The sequence below is a fragment of the Pelecanus crispus genome, chromosome 1 (assembly GCF_030463565.1).
Source record: "Pelecanus crispus isolate bPelCri1 chromosome 1, bPelCri1.pri, whole genome shotgun sequence".
NCBI lineage: Eukaryota > Metazoa > Chordata > Aves > Pelecaniformes > Pelecanidae > Pelecanus > Pelecanus crispus.
Genome location: NC_134643.1, coordinates 116,008,564 through 116,028,825, shown reverse-complemented (window position 1 = coordinate 116,028,825; position 20,262 = coordinate 116,008,564). Strand labels below are relative to the sequence as shown.

The 20,262-nt window shown below is 36.7% G+C and overlaps 1 protein-coding gene across 1 annotated transcript in view; it reads left to right on the top strand.

Moving 5' to 3' along the window:
- The first annotated feature begins 1,894 nt into the window (after window positions 1-1,894).
- Window positions 1,895-20,262, top strand: part of TMPRSS15 (transmembrane serine protease 15) — a 58,411-nt gene continuing 40,043 nt past the window's right edge. Inside the window, exons 1-9 of the mRNA XM_075724359.1 lie at window positions 1,895-2,039; window positions 4,504-4,634; window positions 4,934-5,001; window positions 5,843-5,884; window positions 8,333-8,475; window positions 10,196-10,244; window positions 10,908-10,910; window positions 13,566-13,660; window positions 15,602-15,721. Of these exons, the coding sequence (XP_075580474.1) occupies window positions 1,895-2,039; window positions 4,504-4,634; window positions 4,934-5,001; window positions 5,843-5,884; window positions 8,333-8,475; window positions 10,196-10,244; window positions 10,908-10,910; window positions 13,566-13,660; window positions 15,602-15,721 (796 nt within the window). The remainder of the gene's footprint in view (window positions 2,040-4,503; window positions 4,635-4,933; window positions 5,002-5,842; window positions 5,885-8,332; window positions 8,476-10,195; window positions 10,245-10,907; window positions 10,911-13,565; window positions 13,661-15,601; window positions 15,722-20,262) is intronic.

Sequence of the window (20,262 nt, the reverse complement as noted above, 5' to 3'; positions counted from 1 at the left end):
AGCAGCGATTGCTGCTCGGGAACTGTCTGGGTATCGGTCGGCGGGTGGTGAGCAATTGCATTGTGCATCACTTGCTTTGTATATTATTATTACTATTATTATTATATTGTTATTATTATTATTTTACTTTATTTTATTTCAATTATTAAACTGTTCTTATCTCAACCCAGGAGTGTTTCTCACTCTTACTCCTCCAATTCTCTCCCCCATCCCATCGGGGCAGGGGGAGTGAGCGAGCGGCTGCGTGGTGCTTAGTTGCTGGCTGGGGCTAAACCACGACAAGGGGTATTAAAAGTATTGCTGAATAATCACAAATAGTTACAGAGATACTACTGTGCCACAGTTCAGCAAGTTTCAGCAGTACAAATGTAATCTGCTTTTATACACACATAAGTAGATATATATAAACACACATTTATATTCATATGTATGTGTGTGTCTCATACACAATATATACAAAACCAGTTCTTACTCTAATTCACCTAGCATGATGACTCAAAGATCTCATCCATTTGCAGGCTACAGACTGAATTTACTCTTGCTCTGTAAGGGCAATATGATTAAGCTGCCCTGAATTTTGTTTTAAAAACTTTAGTTTTAGGTAAATCATTATTTAGTGTTAGTAATGGGAAATATTACTGAATTTCTTTCATTGTGTTATAATAATACACTAAATCAAGGATGCTGCTGTCAGGCTAAGATTTTGATTGTGATTTAGAGTGCTTTAAATCTGATCAGTGGTGTTGCAGATGCCTTCAAATATCACAGTTCTCAAAGACTGGGCAGAGAATTTTTATGTCGTCCGAGAGTCTTATTTCAAGACTTTCTAATTTCTTCCCAATTTTTATTATTTCTATTTCTGTCATTTTACAGGTACCTAGAGCCTCTCTCTTCCAAAGTTTGACTCAGACAAGTTTCCCTTTCTTTCTACATGCAGGAATAGGGCTGGTTTGCTCAGATTCTCCAGTTCCACAAGGAGAGCTGAGGAATGTCATACCATAAATCTGGATTTGGGACCTCTGATCCAGAGACAAAAACAGTAGCTCACAGGACACAAAACATAAAATCAGCATGACTTTACTCTTCTGGAGCGGATTTACTCAAAAGTTCTGACAGATTAAATTTGTAACAAAAAGGTTTGGACTGGATGGTGCATTGTTTGTTTAATTTACTCTTGCTTTATAAAGGATGCGGCACTGGCCATCCACAATGCTTTAACTTTATCAAGGGCTTGCAGCTCATGGCACATTTATGCATGGCAAGAAAGTATAAAACAAGCATACATTTCATAATCTCTTCTCTGGTTAGTTCTCCAGATATGTGATCAAAGAACCACGCCTTACAAAGATTAAATTTGTACTGCTCAATTACTGTTCAGTGCTGAACACGTTGCTGAACTATGGCACAGTACTAAACAACTCATTCGCCAGCATTTCCTATATACATAAAATTACTTTTAAAGAAACTTAAGCATAATTATGAAAGATATGCTATTGTCCTCATAACTGCACTTGTGAAGAATTACCAAAAAAACTGTATAAGCACTAAATCCAACAGCAGTATTTTATATTAATTTGCACTTAAAAATATCAAATGACAAGAAGTAGTGCAAATCTAGTCACCAACCTTACATTTTGGTGGTTTTGCTTATTCTTTATCTGAGACATAATCTTAAATGCTTCCTTTCTGAAGAGATTTCTTTTCTTCATATTTCCATATCTTGTGCATGAATATGACCGTTAAAGAAAGTTGTAAAAACCTATGTCAATGAAGTTTTATGGTGTAATTAATTTACAACTGTCTCCTATAAATATCTGTTCATGTGAATTATCACCCTCCTTTTCAGGTTGTGTCTTTTGTCAGTCCTTAATTCATACAAGCTTTCAAGACAGAAATGAAGCTGAAAAAATCATCTGATAAGAAATATGTTCCTCTTAGTTTCTATGAAATTTTGTTTGCTTCTCTGCTTGCAGTTTTTGTGTGTGTTTGTGTTGGACTGATTGTACTTTCATGGTTATCAATCCGGGAGTTAGAACGAGGTGAGTAGCCAACCATTAACGTTTTCAGAAGTTCTTCAGTAGACGTTCAGACTTTGAAGCCACTGGTATTGTCATTGTAATTATATTTCATATTTCATGCTATGCTTTTAATGCTGGGGGGGGTGGTTTGGTTTTGGGTTTTTTTATGTTTTCCTCCTCTTCTCCCCTGGAAATTTGAACAAAATAAGCAAAAATACAAGCACTTGAAGCATGTCCTGAAGCCACTGAAAAGGATTTTCATGGTTTAGACTTTAGGAGAGGTCCCTGGAATGCATTCCAAGCTATAAAGCTTTGGTTATTCAGCTGTATTCATCAGCTGGAGAAAGTAATATGGCAAAGTGTGAAATTTTGCTTTTTTCTCCATGTATGAGGTTTGACTCAGAAAGACATTGATAATCCACTGAAGTCTGTGGGGAGCTTTAAGTGTTCTACAGCTCTTGGAATCTTTTTGGTTTTATATAAAAAAAAATATTTTAAAGTCATTTATTGGTGTGAGAGAGATCCTGCATTAGACAGTCAGCTCCCAGCCCTATGTAAAGTTAAGGTAAAGTCATTCTTAATATTTAGCCAATGCTCAGAATGTGATAGAATGATGCTACTGATACTCAAAGGAAACTAAATTAAAAAATTGACTTAGGATGTTTTTCAAATGGAACTGAAATTTGGTTTATTGATCTTGTGTACCTGGAGTACTGTGTCCAGTTCTGGGCTCCCCAGTACTTGAGACATACGGAGCTACTGGAGAGAGTCCAGTGAAGGATTAATGATATTGTGGAGTCTCCATCTTTAGAGATATTCAAAAGCCGTCTGTACATGGTCCTGGCCAACTGGCTGTAGATGGCCCTGCTTGAGCAGAGGGGTTGGACCAAATGACCTCCAGACCTCTCTTCCAACCTCAACCCTTCTGTGATCTAGATTTTTGATTGGAAGGAAATGTATTTAGGTCTATGGAGCCCTCACAGCTAATAGCAAAAAGGCATTTTGAAGTGGAGTGAAGGAAACAGGTTAGGCAAAAGGTTCAAGAAATATATTTTTTCATTATAGTGATTTTTGTAGCTGAAAAAATAATTCTGATACATTGAAGTTTTTGGTGCCTTCGTTAACCAAAAGTCCATACTATTTCATAATGAAGCACATGAATACTGAACTAGCTATAAGCCATATTTAAAAAAAAAAAACAAAACTGTTTTGACATGTTTATTCCTTTCATTGCTATGTTTTTCATTCCAGATTTTAAAACTTGTTCTCCCTATTGACTTTCTTCCCCACTTACCAGACTACTATCACATTCCAGTAAAATAAAATGAGTTTAAAGGTAATGATGGTATATTATTGCATCGAGTTAGAGACAGGCTTTGAATTAATTATGTAGGTTTTAGAAGAATAAGCAAGAATTTAATCATGTACAAATAATAATTATAAAACATTGTAAAAAATGATATTTGACATATATAATAAAAAAAAGGCCTTTGCTATTTAGAAACATTTGTTTAAACAGATTTGTAATTGTAAGGACAAATGTTGTAAAGCTCAAAGTGGTCTGCTGTTACTAGATGATAGTAGCAAATTGGTGTCACTAGGCTGTGCCTTCCATCACAAGATGTTTATTAGAGTATTTATTAGTTATCTGCTTTTGTGTTAAAACTCGTTTTGGATGTTAATGCCTTCAAACACAACCTAAAAATACCACTAGTATTGTAACTGGTAAGCAAAAGGCATTTTCTGTCAACCAACCACATTAATTCAGGTCTTATCTGAAAATTTCCAGTGTGTTAAGCAGTGAGGAAATATTTTTAATGTATAATGAATTGCTTTATGCATACCTTTTATGCTGTAACATATTAAAAATCAAGATTAAATTTGCATTAAAGACCAGGTATCTAGTTTCCTCATAAAACCTCCCAGCATTTCATGCATGTATTGGTAAGAAAGGTCAGGTCAAAAATAGTTTAACTAGTCTGATACTAGTGTTTCCAGTGCTGTCATCAAAACCAGCATACATTTCTATAAAAAGTGCACAGCATTTAATACAGAAAGTGTGAAGTAGTAATTCTTAATATTTTTAATCCAGAACATACAAAAACCTCATAATTCACTAACTATCATGCCTCCCATTTATCTTTGTCTCTTGTGTTAGACATAACTGGACATACCATTGCTGAATTTATCCATTCACTGTGCTGCTGGAAAACAGAATTTAAAACAGAATTGAAAGTACTGAGAACCAAGGACAAATAGTAAAATCATAGAAACATAAAAGCATGATTACAGTTGTAACTATTATAAACATTGAAAAATGTCTATTCCTTTTTTAAAATCAGCACTAGGCAAAACATCTCCGATTACAAAGCGAAACAGCTAAAAGTTATTGTGTTGATGATCTGTGTGGAATAAAATCTAATGTAATATTTTTCATTTATTTCTATATAATTCAAAACATTGAATTTTATTTTTAATTATCTAGCTCAAACAGATGGGAATAGTCATGGCTACATGGGAACATTTAAAATACTCTCTGGGACATCATTCACTCCTGCTTTGCAAAACAGATCATCAGCTGATTTCAAAGTTCTTGCCTTTGATGTTGAACAATTGGTAAGAACCTATTGGTCTCTGGTTAATTCAAGAGTCTGTGGTAGGTACATTAATGGCCTAACATGACCTGCTGTTGATAGTTTTTTCCTCTCTCCAAAATGAGATATTTCAGGTACTAAGCCTGGTCAGAACTCAATATATTCCTTATTTGAGAAAATCAGTGAGGCATCAAAGAAAAAGTTTGCTTCTGTAGTCTAGATTTGTGAAGGAAAAATTAGTTAGTATTAAAACAAATGCAGTGTGCAACTGGCTGTATTTTTAATTACTGTATTGGTTCAAGATTTCTCTTTTCCATATAGATACAGAAAGTCTTTCAAACAAGTGATCTGAAAAATGAATTTGAGAGATGTGAAATTTCCCATTTCAAGTAGGTACAGTTTAATTAAACTTTGCAAATAAACGTCAAAAGTCCTCACTTAGCTATTTCTCTCAGGAGTGCTTATGAATACCTTGCTTTTCAAGAGATCCTTGGGAACATCCTATATTATTCCTTTCACATCTTACGTCTTCCAAGTGCTGCTATGGGAAGTTTGACACCAATGTGTTTCCTTGGGCAAACTTTATTCTTGGACTCCTGTATGCCCATGCCTTGACTAAACTAGTAAGGCTGAGCCCTAAGACCAACTCAAAAACGTCTATATTTTAAAGGATTGCTAAAATCTTTTTTCTTTTTTTTTTACACAAATCTTGTTAGTTGTGCTGTGGTTGCAGGGTTGCTGGCCCTTGCCATCTAGAAGAAAGTTCATGTTAGAGATCTACTGACGTAAGCTGAGATGAATGGAAATACACTCATATGTCCCTACTGACATGGATCCACTTAACTCATATTCCTTAGGGTGTTAGCAAGTGAGGCTGTCACTTGACACCAGGTAAAGCTGCACCCTGTGTGTCCTAAAGAGTCCATAAAACACGTACAGTAAGACCTGCTTCAAAAGCTTGTTTGACCTCATTTTTCAATATCCTGTTATGTTTGTTGCCCTACTAAAAGCCAGCTGGCAGAAAAGTCCGGTATATGCAGTGCAGTCTGTAGTGTTAATTCCATCTGCACTGTTCTTAATAAGGTCCTGATTCACCAAAACGTGTAATACTGTCTCCCATTATTAAACAGTTTCAGAACACATTTCCATCCTGTCCACAACGTTATAAACTCAAGGGGAATCATATGCTTTTGTGTTGTGTTTTGTTTTATTGTTGGGTTTTTTTTACAGGAAATCTGAAGATGGACGTGAACAAAAGAAGTCAGAGACTGGGTAATTGCATATGACAAAGTTTGCGTAAAATATGGGCAAGAGACAATAACGCTATTAATTTAGAACGTTCTTCTGGAGACAGTGAATAGATGAAAAAATACATCTTTAGAGATTGGATAAGGCCCTCTAAAGGGCATATGAAGCTTCAAGACATATCTTTTCTCCAAAAACTTCCTTTAGTATTAGAAGAAAAAAAATGTAATAGTCTTGGGACTGTCAATTTAGAAAGAAAAATGGCAAAGGTAAAGACAGTGAAGTAGGTAGGAAACTAGCTGGAAAGGAAGGGATATTAATGGTTCCTAGTTTTTACTTTCATTATAAATAATCCAGCCACCAAGCCAGGAAACATGAAATTGCTACTATACCCTTAATTTTTTTAGTGGTGGACTTGGTCGTGTTAGGTTAATGGTTGGACTGGATGATCTTAAAGGTCTTTTCCAACCTAAACAATTCTATGATTCTGTGATTCTATAATATCAGTTTGTGCTGAGCTTGCTTGTGGAAAGCTGTAGACGGGGGACAGATCTCACATTATTGTTAGTAACTTAAGCTTTAAATAAAGAAAGGCCTGATGACACACTATGATAGGCAAGAACAAAACAGAGGTCAAAAGAATAAGATTCTAGAAGAACTGGAAGACATTGAGAAATGAATGATATAGTTAGGTGTCTTATAGGTGAGACCACAAAATGAAAGAAAAGCGCACATTATACGACAACAGATGATGCAGTTCTGTGATACTAGCTGTTCTTGTGATATGAATGTTTTCTGTAAATACAAAGTGGATAAATACTCAGAAGAGAGAGTTCAGTAGAATGCCCGTGCTTGCAAAAGAAAAATGGATATTAACCAACTGTGAATACATGTATGTTGAAAGTGGGAAGGAGATTTGAATTGGAGCAATCTTTTTATTGGAATAATGAGGGCTAGGAAGATGGAGTATGATCACTTTATGAAGGGTTTTATAACATCAAGGGAATGGAGTACACAGTGGTAGGAGTAGGTCACTTCCAGGATTTTGTCCTTATGAAGGTAGATCCAATCAGCACAATTTGGTTTCTGCACATAGAATGGGACTATTCTCATCAAAATTTGTGCATCAAAGATGGCGGCTTCTCTGAGGAGTTGCTCAAGACTCCGTAAGTGATGGGTTTTTAGAGTTTTTTCATCTGGTCACTTTAGGTGCCTTTTTTAGGACGAGATCAATTATGCCAAAGAACAGCTTATTTCTTTCCATCAACTACAATGAGAATCTAGATACCTGCACTGTAAACATCTATATTTGGTAAAAACAACTCCACTCCTGCATCTTGACACAAATACCACAGAAATCACAGAATATCTGATGTCAGTGAATGTTGGATCTGGATTTTAATACATCAGTAAGGATCTGTCTTCATTTCTGCTTTGAAATAATACTTGAAATATTACTTTCTATCAGACATTATTTTCTAGTTGACTCTTTTAATTTAAAAAGTGTTTACCCCTTTGGGCAGTCTCCTTGTTATTTCACCCTTGAAACTCTACTGAGTCACAAGGAGAGCAATAAAAGCTTTTGTTTGCTCAGCATGGCCTAGAGGTTATCAGAAACATGTAAGAAATTAAACAGGACAGTTTTTCCATAGATTGCAAACTGCAAACTATGCTCAGCAAAATGGCAGGATTAATCACCCCTTATCAAAAAGCACTGCTGAGTCAGTAGCAATTGGGTAGTATAAATGCTTAAGAATAAAAAAGTTTGCACATAAATTTAAGTAAATGGAGAAAAACTTTAACAAGCATCATACTTTGACACTACCTTAATCTAGCTACAAATATAAAACTTAATAATAGTATCTAGAAGGGATGGGAGGGAGCAAACAGACAACACTATGGATAAAATTCAGGCCCAGTAGAAGTTAAATGTAGTTTAACCACTGATTTCAAAATATCTGTGCTTTCAGCCCTTACTGTTGCTTTATGAGAATCCAGACAGTCACACAGCAGATCCTCACAGATGCAGAATCCACAGATGATGTTTGCTTTATAGAAATAATCACTTTGTATTATATTTTTGTAACATGAATATATTATATAATTTTCATAACACTTCAAGGTTCACCATTAGTAAGTTAAACTAGAAGAGCTGTTGATTAACAATAAATCTACTTCTTTAGTTTATTCAAATTCAGATCCATTGCAGCAATTGATATGAATGTTATTTTTGTTTTTTCCACAGTGAAAATAAGAGTAGATAAAGAAAAAAACCCTGTTTCTCCAAGGTTCAAACCTACCTGATAATTAAGAGGTGTTTCTTTATGTGTCATTTTTGCCAGCCAACACCTAAAGATACTCTGACTTTGCAAAAGGAACCTGTATTGGAATGAAATATTGTCTAGATGATGTCTTATATAAGATTTACTTCATTAGTTTGTGTAACTAATCACCTTCTCTGTTTTCTATTGCTAGTGTTGTTGTGATCTTCAACCTTTATTTTACCCAGATGGTAACAGTTGAAAAAGTAAAAAATGAGCTTGTTTTGGGTATCAACGCAAATAAAACTGATCTTACCCAGACTTTGAAAATTGATGTGAACAGTATACAAGTCACAGGTAATGTTAGTAAACACTTTTTCTCCATATACACCCTTGAGAACTACAGGTAATGTGAATGAAAACTTTGGCTCCCAAACAGCAAAGGGATTGTTACTTATACATATGGGTGCCCTCCTTCCCCATTATAGAGCTTTCAGTAGGAGCTGAAAGAACCATTTATAACCTTGTCAACTAGACAGTATGAGTCAGCACTGTGTGTGTTCACTAAGGAGGAAGTAAAGGACAAAGTAGTGATTTCCCAGTGAAAACCACTCAATTTTATCTCTTTTATGTAGCATAACATTTGTAATTTTGTTATCCCTCAAATTAAAGCAGTTAAGCCCCAACTGTGTTGTTGCATAAGTAAAAGCAATTATCATTTTGTTTTGCTAAAGAATAAGGAAAAGGGCTCAGCCTCACAGTGAGTGAAGACTCATTTATTGAAAAGATGTCAGTAAGAACAACAAACTGAATACAGAGTGTGGCTTCTGGAGAAGTACACCCAAGAAACTGACTTCGTATTCCTCTAAAGCTTAGGTAAAGTGTAAATGGAAAAAAAGGAATGTGGCTTTAAAGACTAGGTAGTTTTAAATTCTGCAAATATACAACTATAGTGATTTTATCTAAGTACTAGAAAATTTATCAAAGCCTACGTGGAAGCCCAACAAGATCAATGGGAATCCTTATTTTTACCTCAGTAAGCTTCAAAACAGACCTTCACTGAGGATGAGGATAAAAAGTAATTTGAATCCTTTGAAGTGGAAGTTGATTAGCTGACATTTGAAGACCTGCTGGAGATACTATTAAGTAGCAACTGATTGCTTTAAGAGGAGTGGGACATCTGGTGTGCAATGTCTGTTACTCTATTTTAAAAGGTGCATTTTTTGCTAAGTACTTCAGATATTCAAAGGCTAAATTCAGAGTCTTGACATCTTTATTTCTCTTTACTACTTGCACCAATATAAGAAGTAGTTCTAAATAACTGCACATCACTGTGGAAAGTGATTGCTCATTATACTTCAAAAATGCCACTGAAGAAAATTATGAAGAGCTTTTTAAAGGTTGTATATCTATTGATGAACTTTGAAGTAGTCAAACTTTTCTTTCTGTGAATCATTAAAATGACTCTTTTCACATGAGATATCATCTGTCCATTCCATCGGGGGTGCTTCAATAAAATAACAACTGTAACTAATTAACAATCATAGTCATATATGGCACTTTTCCATCCTATATTTCAGTATGTTCTGCAAGAGAAGGCTTATTCCTATTTCAGAGAGGGAGGGAACTAGAACACAGGTGTGACTTGCCTGAAATCACAGTTTTCACACTGATTAAAAGTAACTTTCTTGCAAATTATCCCAGGTTAATTTTAACTCATTTATCTGATCTAAATACTGTCCTATAAGACACAGCTCCTCTGAAAATCTCCATGGTATAAAAAGTGTCAAGACAGAGATTTCCCAGATGAAGACATTTTATATGCAAAACAATGAGTAGGGATTGAGGATTGAAAGGGATTAATATAGACTTTTACTCCTTAGGAAGATCACAGAGTTTGAGAAAGGCTGGGAACAGGGTGAGGTGATCAAAAAGAGGGAAACAGGACACTGCTAGTGATTCAAAGAGAAATTCACAGCTGGGTTTTGGGTTTTTTTTTCACCTTTCTTTCTCTGAGTTGTATAAAACTCAATACTGTGTTATAAGAGGAGTTTATAATGAACGTGCTTTCTTCCAGTAGCTGCTGAAAATCTTACTACAATGATGCCTTTAACTTCGTCAGGTCAGTATCTTTCATAAAACAGAAACTATTTTTTGTTACCAATACAACATGAAGAAACGTAAGACTTGCTGTTCAGTTGGTATAACTTAGTAAAGCTGTCTTGGCTGTAGTTAGGGCTTGACAGCTAGGGTCAATTCAGTGATAGTTAGCTGCCCTTCATCGTTTCTGACCATTTGAGAAAGTAGTGATCTGAAATCTGTACAAAAGCTCTTAACAGTGCATCAAAACAAAACTTGAGTCTCCATCAACCAGCTGAGTTGCAAGCTGACTTTTTAACAGATTTAGGCAGGTAGATGAGGCTGGAGAGTCCTGCTCTCATGCTGTGGTTATCAATATACCGAGTGTCCTGGTTTCGGCTGGGATAGAGTTAATTTTCTTCCTAGCAGCTGGCGTAGTGCTGTGGTTTGGATTTAGGATGAGAAGAATGCTGATAACACACTGATGGTTTAGTTGTTCCTAAGTACTGCTTATGCTAGGCAAGGACTTTTCAGCTTCCCATGCTCTGCCAGGTGCACAAGAAACTGGGAGGGGGCACAGCCAGGACAGCTGACCCAAACTGACCAAAGGGCTATTCCATACCATATGACGTCATGCTCAGTATATAAGCTGCGGGGAGTTGTCCAAGGGGCAGCGATTGCTGCTTGGGAACTGTCTGGGTATCGGTCAGCGGGTGGTGAGCAATTGCATTGTGCATCACTTGCTTTGTATATTATTATTACTATTATTATTATATTGTTATTATTGCAAGTACTATTTTACTTTATCTTATTTCAATTATTAAACTGTTCTTATCTCAACCCAGGAGTTTTCTCACTCTTACTCTTCCGATTCTCTCTCCCATCCCACCGGGGCAGGGGAAGTGAGCGAGTGGCTGCGTGGTGCTTAGTTGCTGGCTGGGGTTAAACCATGACACCATGCAATGTTGATTAGTAGACTTTCCTTCCACTGTCACTGGAAGTCTTATGACAGTAGGGTATGAAGCAGACACAATTCCTTGGTCTCACAAATTCACTGAGTACAAACCTGCCAAAAGTCACTCAGACAGCTGAATAATACAATAGGTGTTTCATAGCACTAGATGCAGGTACAGTTGTCGCATACAAACTGCATACAAATTGTCACATACGAATTCTCCAGGGCAGGGCACCAGACCAGGAGAATTCTTGTAAGCTAAAGAATGGCACCTATGAATATAGGAGCCAAATATTTACTGATAGTCTAATTACAGCCATAACAATGAAAGAGTTATTATTAGTCTAGTTACAGGCCTACTAACGTGTATAGTCCAAAGTGTACAGCTTATTCCCAATGTTCCAGTTAAAACTGCTAACATACAAATTTTCTCCTATCTGTCCCTTCCTCTGGTATGCTATCTCAGTGCTCTGCTGAGTTCTAAGTTCAGTGTTGCTAATCATCCTCAAAAAGAAATTGGGAAGTGGGGGGCAGGTGCCAGAGGAAGGAGAAAGGGAGTTGGGAGTTGTCAGCACCTTGGGCTGGAATGGGAATAATGTTCCTGGTGTGGATTCCTTACCCCTTGGTCTTGGGTCTGCTTGGGGTTGGTTTTGTATGTTTGCTAACACTGTCTGCTTCCTTGCTCTTTCTGTTTCAGTCCAAATTCCACAATACACCCAAGTTTTACCATATGTGGTATGTTTACATCTGCTTGGCTGCTTGGGGTTTGGCTCTGTTGATAGTAAAACCATCTTTATCCACCTCATATGTTACTTTAGTGAAATCAAGCAGTAATTGACCATTTGTGTTTTGTGCTTATACCATTGATGCCTCTGTCACTGTGCTGTGCTTTTCCTTTCATGGCTTTTGCTGTCAACTTGTGCATGCACTTTTGGGAGTGCCTGTAACAATCCCAATTTTTTCCAACAGTCTTCAAGACGTAGCTTCCTGATAATTGTTTTCTTAGAAGTACTTGCTCATGCATGCATCCATGTATTAGGTCTTTCAATGTTTCATTCCTTCTAAAACAGTGATCCTTTAGAAAATATATAGACAGATATGTAGGTAGATGCATATGTATATAACACTTTGGAAACTACGGTGAAGCTATGAATGAAGCTTCCTTCTCTAAATGTAGCTGTGTGAGAACAGTCCATCCAGCTGCACTCTCCCTGCACCTTCTACTGGGCTCTCCTCTCTTTCTGCCAGAGGAACTGTGTCCTTAAATTTGCTGACGTGGAATGCTCCATAATCCATTTAATACAAAATGGCCTAGCTTAGTTTAATAGTATGTGCTAAATCAGCATGTTTTGATAGAAAATTGTCAGGAAGTCCTCATGCAAATATGTGCACTAGTAGGTCTGGGAGAGCAGGAAGATCTAGCAAAAGTAAGTCCGTAATGGCCAATGATCAGCAACTTCTGCCAGTAGAACTGATAGATGACCAACTATAGAGAAGGCCTCACTACATCTCTCACTTTACTCCTTCTGGCCCTTCATCTTATAAACTAAGGGACAGGATCTGCTAACTGTAGTGACATGGAGACCTTTTTCAGCTGAGGGCATCATCACCCTGCTCACATATTTGAGTCTTAATGTAGAAAGTAAAAATAGTAAGCAGGATGCTAATGCAAATTCAAAGAGGGAAAAAAAGACTATTTGGGATCTGGAAATGCCAGGGGCATCCTCAGTGATTGTTATTAAAAGCACCACTAAGTGGAAGTTGTGTTGGAGCAATCACAAATAAGCATTCCATTTTTCTAGAATGTTTTGCAGTTCACTATCACTAAAACAAATCTACTTATGTACTTAGGCATTTGTTCATGTGTAAATATGTATACACGCAGGTATGTATGTATGCCTGTATGTAAATATACAAATACTAGACAGGCTTGAGGCTCCTCTCCTCACACTGTGATAACTGATTTGTTGAGCAATGTTATTTATACAAGAATGTACATACACATTTTAGTACTAATATTAAATTTGTCATAAGTTTTCTTGTTTCAACAGATCCCATGAGTCCAATTACAAGCTCCATGACACCAACTTCACCAACTTCAGGTCAGAACTTTTACATACCAGGGCAAGACAAGAAAGCATTGCTGTTACTTTAATGGGAAAAAAAAAACCAAAACAAAGTCGTTTGAAGTTATTGAAAAGCATTTGACTAGAGCTGAAAGAATGAGATTTAAAGTACACTTGGGTTCCACATTATTTTTCTTATGTTTAGTGTGACATTTGACCTTCAAGATCAAGCCACTCAAGCTGGCGTTACCATATCATTACATAAACTGGGGTTTGCAGATACAGCAAATAATGCAGATATAAGAGCAGACTAGCTGCTGCTTAGTTCTGCCCAAGCAACTGCAGAGGTGCTCCCAGAGAGCAAGCAGTAAAGTGTTAACCTTTGGTTGTGTTTGCCCAGGTTCAGGACAACTCACCACAAGCAAGTCCTCAACAACCACAGGTAGGTAACTACTTATGGAGCGAAGCACGGGGGTTATACAAAACAGTCTGAGATCTTTGAACTACACTGTTTGCATACAGCCTCTTCTAACGTCATTCAATTCTCGCATCCCATTCCTACAAATATGTGATGTGTGGGTTTACCTTTGATTTGGCTAAGGACACCTCTTCAAAGAGAAGGGAATTCTAAGACTCTACATTCTACAAAAATGGTATATGTGTTGTGTATATTGATGTATATATTGACACACATACTGACTGCTCATTTTTGTTTCCTATTATTTCTTGGGGCTTTTTGAAACAAACAAAAAAACCACCAAAACCACAACTGTTAGCAAACTCTCACATGACTTCCAATGGACAAAAAGCCAAAGCTGTCTAAATCTTTGAAATCCTCCCCTAGCCTTATTAAATGGTGACATATATATGACATTTATGAGCATTTTCAGATGGGTTTAATGTATTTACTGACATTTTTTAGTTGAGTATAGCAATTACATTGCAATTTAGGGTAATTTCCTGTTTAAGAAAAAGTATTTTACTAGAAAATGTTAATTTCTTTCTATCCAGTAGGTGGCAATGCTGTTTAGTTTTCTGAGTTGAAGAATAAAAATAGAATTGATCATGTCGTATGTAAACAAATGTTTTCTTGCATATTGGGCTTGTGCAAAACATATTCCTAGATTATTGGTTGGGTTTTTGTTCTGGGTCTAGAATGCACAGTTTGTCTCTGCTCATCTGTGGCAATTCATTTACTGGCACTGTGTTACCTCCAGCACTTGACTAAAGTATGTTTGGTTTGCTTCAATTACCAGTTGGATGCAAAATGGCAGCTCTTTTGCTTACACTGTCTGCATTGCTAACACTGAAAGTGTTTTGTAAAGCACTTTGAAATGCTACAATACATCCAAATCAATTTCAGTCTTTGTCACTTCCACTGATAACATACAATACAAGATCATACAAGCATTTACTTTATCTGATTACAGAACTAACAGTTTTATGAGCAAATAAATCAAGCAGTAATGGTTAGAGGCTGCAAGGTCAGTTTTACAAATTAATATTTTTCCTTCTCGCATAAGAAATTTTGACCTTTTCCAGTAAGCGTTTACTGTAAAAAGGAACTTTGTGAATAGTGCTATGTGAATAATTTCCATAGAATTTAATGCAATTTTCAAGAATTTTGAAATTAGTCATTATCCAAAGCTTATTTTAACTGCATGGTTTTGTTCACTTTAATAGGACCTCCTTGAATTCCACAGATGTCTAAGATCAAACCCACCTAAAGACAAAAAGAGCATGTTTGCAGTGGATGAACATTTATGCTCTAGGAAAATAGTATTAGTGAGATTCCACAATTTTAAGGATCTGCCCATGTATTGCAGAAATTTGTGAATCTGAAAAGAATAGGGTTTCTGATATTCCTGGTATTTCAAAATCCAGTCTTAAAGGCTTTCATTTTCAAGATATGCTGGCTAAAAAGGAGATTCTTTAGCTTGACAAAGTGCAACATTGTTATGTGTTGAAGTTGAGGAAATCAAATTAAATTGTATTCAACTAAAACCAGAGATTTTTTTCCCTGTTATTTAAACCAAAGTACAGTTTTCTCATGTTATTCAAGCACAAGAAATTGGAAAATGTCATTTTTTTAATTACACAAAGTAGTTTATTTGGGTAGAGGAAGGAAGTGGGAATTAATGGAAATTTTCTTCCAATCCTACTTCAACTGTAGTTTCAAAAAATATGTCACTGCTGAGAACTTCCTCCATTCTGTGCCAAATTTATCTTTCTAGTATGTGATATTTCATTCCAGGCTTCTAAAAATGCAGTTTTTAGTGGCTGATTTGATTTGTGCTAGAGCAACCGGAGGTAAGTCAATTTTCCTTTGTAGTGAAAGTGCATTACTGCTGTGCTGTTATTGCTGTTGTCCTTATTATTTCAGCTGAGTGTTTGCCTCCTGCTGAACTTTGTGATGATGGTGTAACCTGCATTAGAAAAGATTTATTTTGTGATGGAGTCTTGCACTGCCCAGATGGTTCAGATGAATCTGAAAAAAGATGTGGTAAGAATGGAAACCCCTGTAAATCAGTCTTTTTAAACATACTTAAACCCATCAGTAGGTTGTAAATAGTTTACAGGCAATAGACTACACAGTGAAGTCCAAATCAAGTCTACTAAAAATAATAACAAGAATGATTGTTATAATCTTTATCTTGTAAATGGAAAGAATTTTCTTTGAAATTCTCATTAATGAAGAATATGCTTAATTAATATTAGAATCTGGCTATATTAATATAAAGTAATATAGAAGTTATTGTTTACTATATAAATATTAAAAAGATAAATGTAAATTATAAAATAATATAGAAAGTTCATATGAAGTTTTGTATCAGTAATATCAAATAATGTTCTTTCCAAATAAATGAAAATTATGACCCTGTACAGATACAAAGTCACATTACCTCCTATCAGAAACCACGTAATGGCATACTTGGAGTCAGAAGAGGTTTCTCTTTTGATTCCAGCATTAAGATTATCATCATACAAAACATTACAAACAGCTTTTCCCAGGTTACTATGTTCACTCGGATACATTGATATTGTACATCCAGAAACTTAGATGGCGCGGGACGGGGGGTTGGGGAGCGGGCAGTGGCAGCATTTTGCAGCCAGGGCAGGCGAGTGTGACTGCTGCCACGGCAGCATGGAGCCCTGGCAGGAGCTCAAACTCTGTTTGTTGGCTGCCCACCTGCATCTCACTACACCGGGTGCTAGGGAATGGGAGTGTCTGTATGACTGACACAAATGTTTGAGTTGCTGGCACCACAGTGAGAGATGCAAGATGATGTGAAAATCTGGTCAACCAGCTTGAGCAGGGGGTTGGACCAGATGACCTCCAGAGGCCCCTTCCAATCTCAACCCTTCTGTGATTCTGTGAATATCTTACAAACCTGAAACCCATTTGGGTTTTAATAGAAAAACTTTATATCCCTCAGTGCCAGTGAGTTTGTTTGCCTTTATCTGACTGCCTAGTTTCCCTGAGCACCTTTGTGAGCAGAGCAGCCACTGCTCCATGTAGCAGGGAACACTGTGAAATTGTACCAAGGAGTCTGACTACATTGCTGCTTACCAAAGTGCACGTGCAGCTTTTTGGTGGGGGGGCATGTGTGTTAATGTTGCTCTTCAAAGTCTCAGCTCTCAGTTAAAAGTCTGTAAAGTTCTCTTTCAAAGAAATCTGGAAAGCTTATTTTCCCTTCTGCTGTGAGAACAGCCTTCTGAGCTTGCCTGAGAATAACAGTGGGGGCACTCTGGTCTGAGCTTTCAGAAACACAAAAAATGCTTGGCTCTGGTTTAAAAACAAACAAGCAAGTAAAAGACCAATTTTTTTTAAAGAATCTGCAAGCCTGATTCTAAGGCTGGTGACATGCTGACCCCTTCTGTCAGAAGTAGAATTTTCTTCAGAAAAAAAAAAGTGAATTGCAGACCTGCCCATTACCTGCATTTTTCTGAGTGCAGCCACCTCAGAAGGGAGACTTAGCTGAACTTTTTTAGGAGAATATCCATCAAAATACTTCAATAGAATACCCACTTAAACACATCCAAATGTCTGTTTAGCATAACAGCTGCATCCAGCTAGATCATAACAATGATGGGCTCTGAGCAGGTCCCTCTACAGTTGAGGAAATCAGAAGGTCCTAAAGTAGCCTCAGCTAGACCTTTGTTCCACTGCAAGCATTAAGGTACCACAACCCCAAAGAGTTATTCAGTCATTCATTTCTACCATCATACTGTTGTTTTGAGACATGGATTTTGTTTGGGGTTTATTTTGTTTTGTTTTATTTTATTTTATTTTAGATATAGCTAAATAAATGCAGAACCTTATAGTTAAAAAGTACTATTATACATCTCATCAAAATGAATGCTTTTTAGTTACTATGAATGATTAGGTCTGAGTTTACAAGTTTTGCTCACGTTTTATTAAAGATATTACAGTCAGACCTGTTATATAGGACAGAATTTAATTGATATTCATACATTGGTAGATGCAGACAAAAATAAGCTCACCTACTTGCAGTCAAAGCTATGTAGACATGACTCGGCTGTGCCCTGGAGGCTACACAGTGGTTTAAGTTATGAATTGTGCTTCAGTAGAGTTTTTCAGCTGAGGTGTAGCCTCTTACACATATGGATTTTGGATCTGATTTGCATCTCTGCTTGAATCTCTACCAAATATAAGTTGTGAATGCCCTGCTCCTTTGTAACTGAGGATATTATTTCTTAATCAGCATTTTAACAGTCACTAAAGAATACGCATAACTGAGCAGAAAATTTCAGGAATGTGAATACAAGTAAAAATAGGCAGAATGTCCACTTCAGGGAACAGAATGATTTGCCCCTGTTCATCTTCACTGATGCCTGGTATTTCCAAGCAATTCATTCAGTTACCGTTAACTTAGCAGTTTCAGCTCATAACCTTACAGAAATACAATTCTGGCTGGAGGACAAACTGTTGTTCCATGACTCTTATGTTACATTTTCAGTCTTAACATTTTCTTTCCAAAAACTCAGAGCTTTTCTAAATTTATATATTTAGGTTTCTTAGCAGACTTTGCAAAATCAGTGGAATAAGTGGCAATAAGCCATTTGCGTGTTTGGGATACCTGCCACCTCTTTGATTTTTCAATTACGTCCCATCCCTAAAGTAACTTAATACAGTCGTATAAAAGCTAAAATTGTCTAGATTTTCAGAAGTGCTTCAGTTTCACAATGAGATTTACAGCCAATTCATAATTCATGCTACAAGAGCTCTTGCACACAATGGAGTTGCTGCCCTTTAAACAACTTGGTTTGTTTTTTCTTCTTGATTATTATTCCCTCCAGTACTTCTGATTTTAGAATATGTTAGTGGTTTTAAAATATAGGATAGAAGGGTGAATTTGATAGTCTCTTCCTTCATTAGACAGAATTCAGTAAAATCTCAGATTCTCAGCAGAGATTCAGGCAAATGGACACCTTTTTTTGTTTTGTTTTGTTTTACTGAGTAAAATTATCTTGAAATGTTTCTTTCTGGCTCTGCAATGCAGTGAAGTAACAAAAGGCATTGCAAAAGTGCAGTTAGCAATTTGAATGAAAGGGTCTCTAGAGAAATGTGAAAGTCTGAACAGCATCTATTAATAATGGCTGGCATTGCTGAAAAGCAGCCATGTAGCACGTAAGTGTAAGGAAAGGGAGACTGGAGGCTGATCCCAGGAGGTGTTTCTCTCTGCAGACTCTCTTTGCCGTTATTATATGTCTAGGCTAACATTTTGTGATTACCTACCTCACAGCATCACTAGAGTACTGAGAGAGATTAATGATGCGTAAGCCAGGAAGTAATGTACTGCCCTTGGCAGAGAAGGGTCCTGTCAAGCGAAGTATGTGGGCTTGATCTGACTAGTTCAGGGAGCTTCTCCCTGCAATTCAAGGATAACAGGATTAAGCCCTCCTAATGGGCCCTGTATGCAACATAAGTAAATAGAAATGGACAGCAAGATGCATGTTGGGGAAGCAGTGAAAGTGGTTCCTACAAAAGATATCTTCTGTCTCATTTGAAGAACAACTGAGGCTTTTCCGAGGACTCCAGGAGGGCAGAAATGTAATGACTTCTGTGACCCTGCCCACCTTTGACCACAGCTGCCTCCTCCCTGCAATGAGGAAGCACTGGGAGGTTCTTCAGGGAAATAGGACCAGTCCCAGCTATGTTCCTGCTCATTCTTGAGACACTAAGCACTGATTATTGCTAGGCTGTGGATGAGCAGCCTAAGGACTTTTACCTGAATCTTTCTGTCCTGTTTCAAGTTACTCCCTGTCTCTTGAGAGATAAGAAGAAACAAATAAAAGGAAACAAGAACAGAAATGGATTGTTGTCAAGAGCAAACTTTTGTCATTAATTTTATTAGAACACTATGCTCTATCTCTTTTTATTACTGCCAGTGCTATAAACTCCTTTTTAGATCAGGATGTGTCTTGCTAACCACTTGTCAACAGTACCACTTTCTTGCACACTTCATTAATACCAAGCTGGGCCCTTTCCTTCTTCTCACACTGATTTTATTCTTCTCAATGGGAAATGGTTGTAAATATTAGACCATTGGTAAGGACAGGAAACACATGAATTAAAATGGACAGAAAAAGCACTTCTGTATCAATACCCAGCTCTAAAGCTGCAGCCTATTCTGATGAAAAGGTTATATAGAATAGTAACTCTCTCTGTCATGGACCTTTTTTCTCTATGTATTTAAAATATTTTGTGTTCTGTTTTCCTCTCAAAAGCCATGAAGATTGCAAAAGGGAATATGTTTCTATTCCAGCTCATACATTAGACATATCAACGTTTGTGAAGTTCGTTCTGCACAGTCTTTATTAACAGTGCATGCCTGAGCCTGATGGAAACAAAGCTCAATTTTCATGTTGTGTTTGTTACGGTGGTAGTCAGAAAGAATTTTACACTTATAAAATGAACAAACAAGGAGCCCTGATTTATCATTTTATATATCATTCCCCAGAGGAGGACTATGCTCAATATAATTTCCATTTAATTTTCAATATGATTGATTATTTATC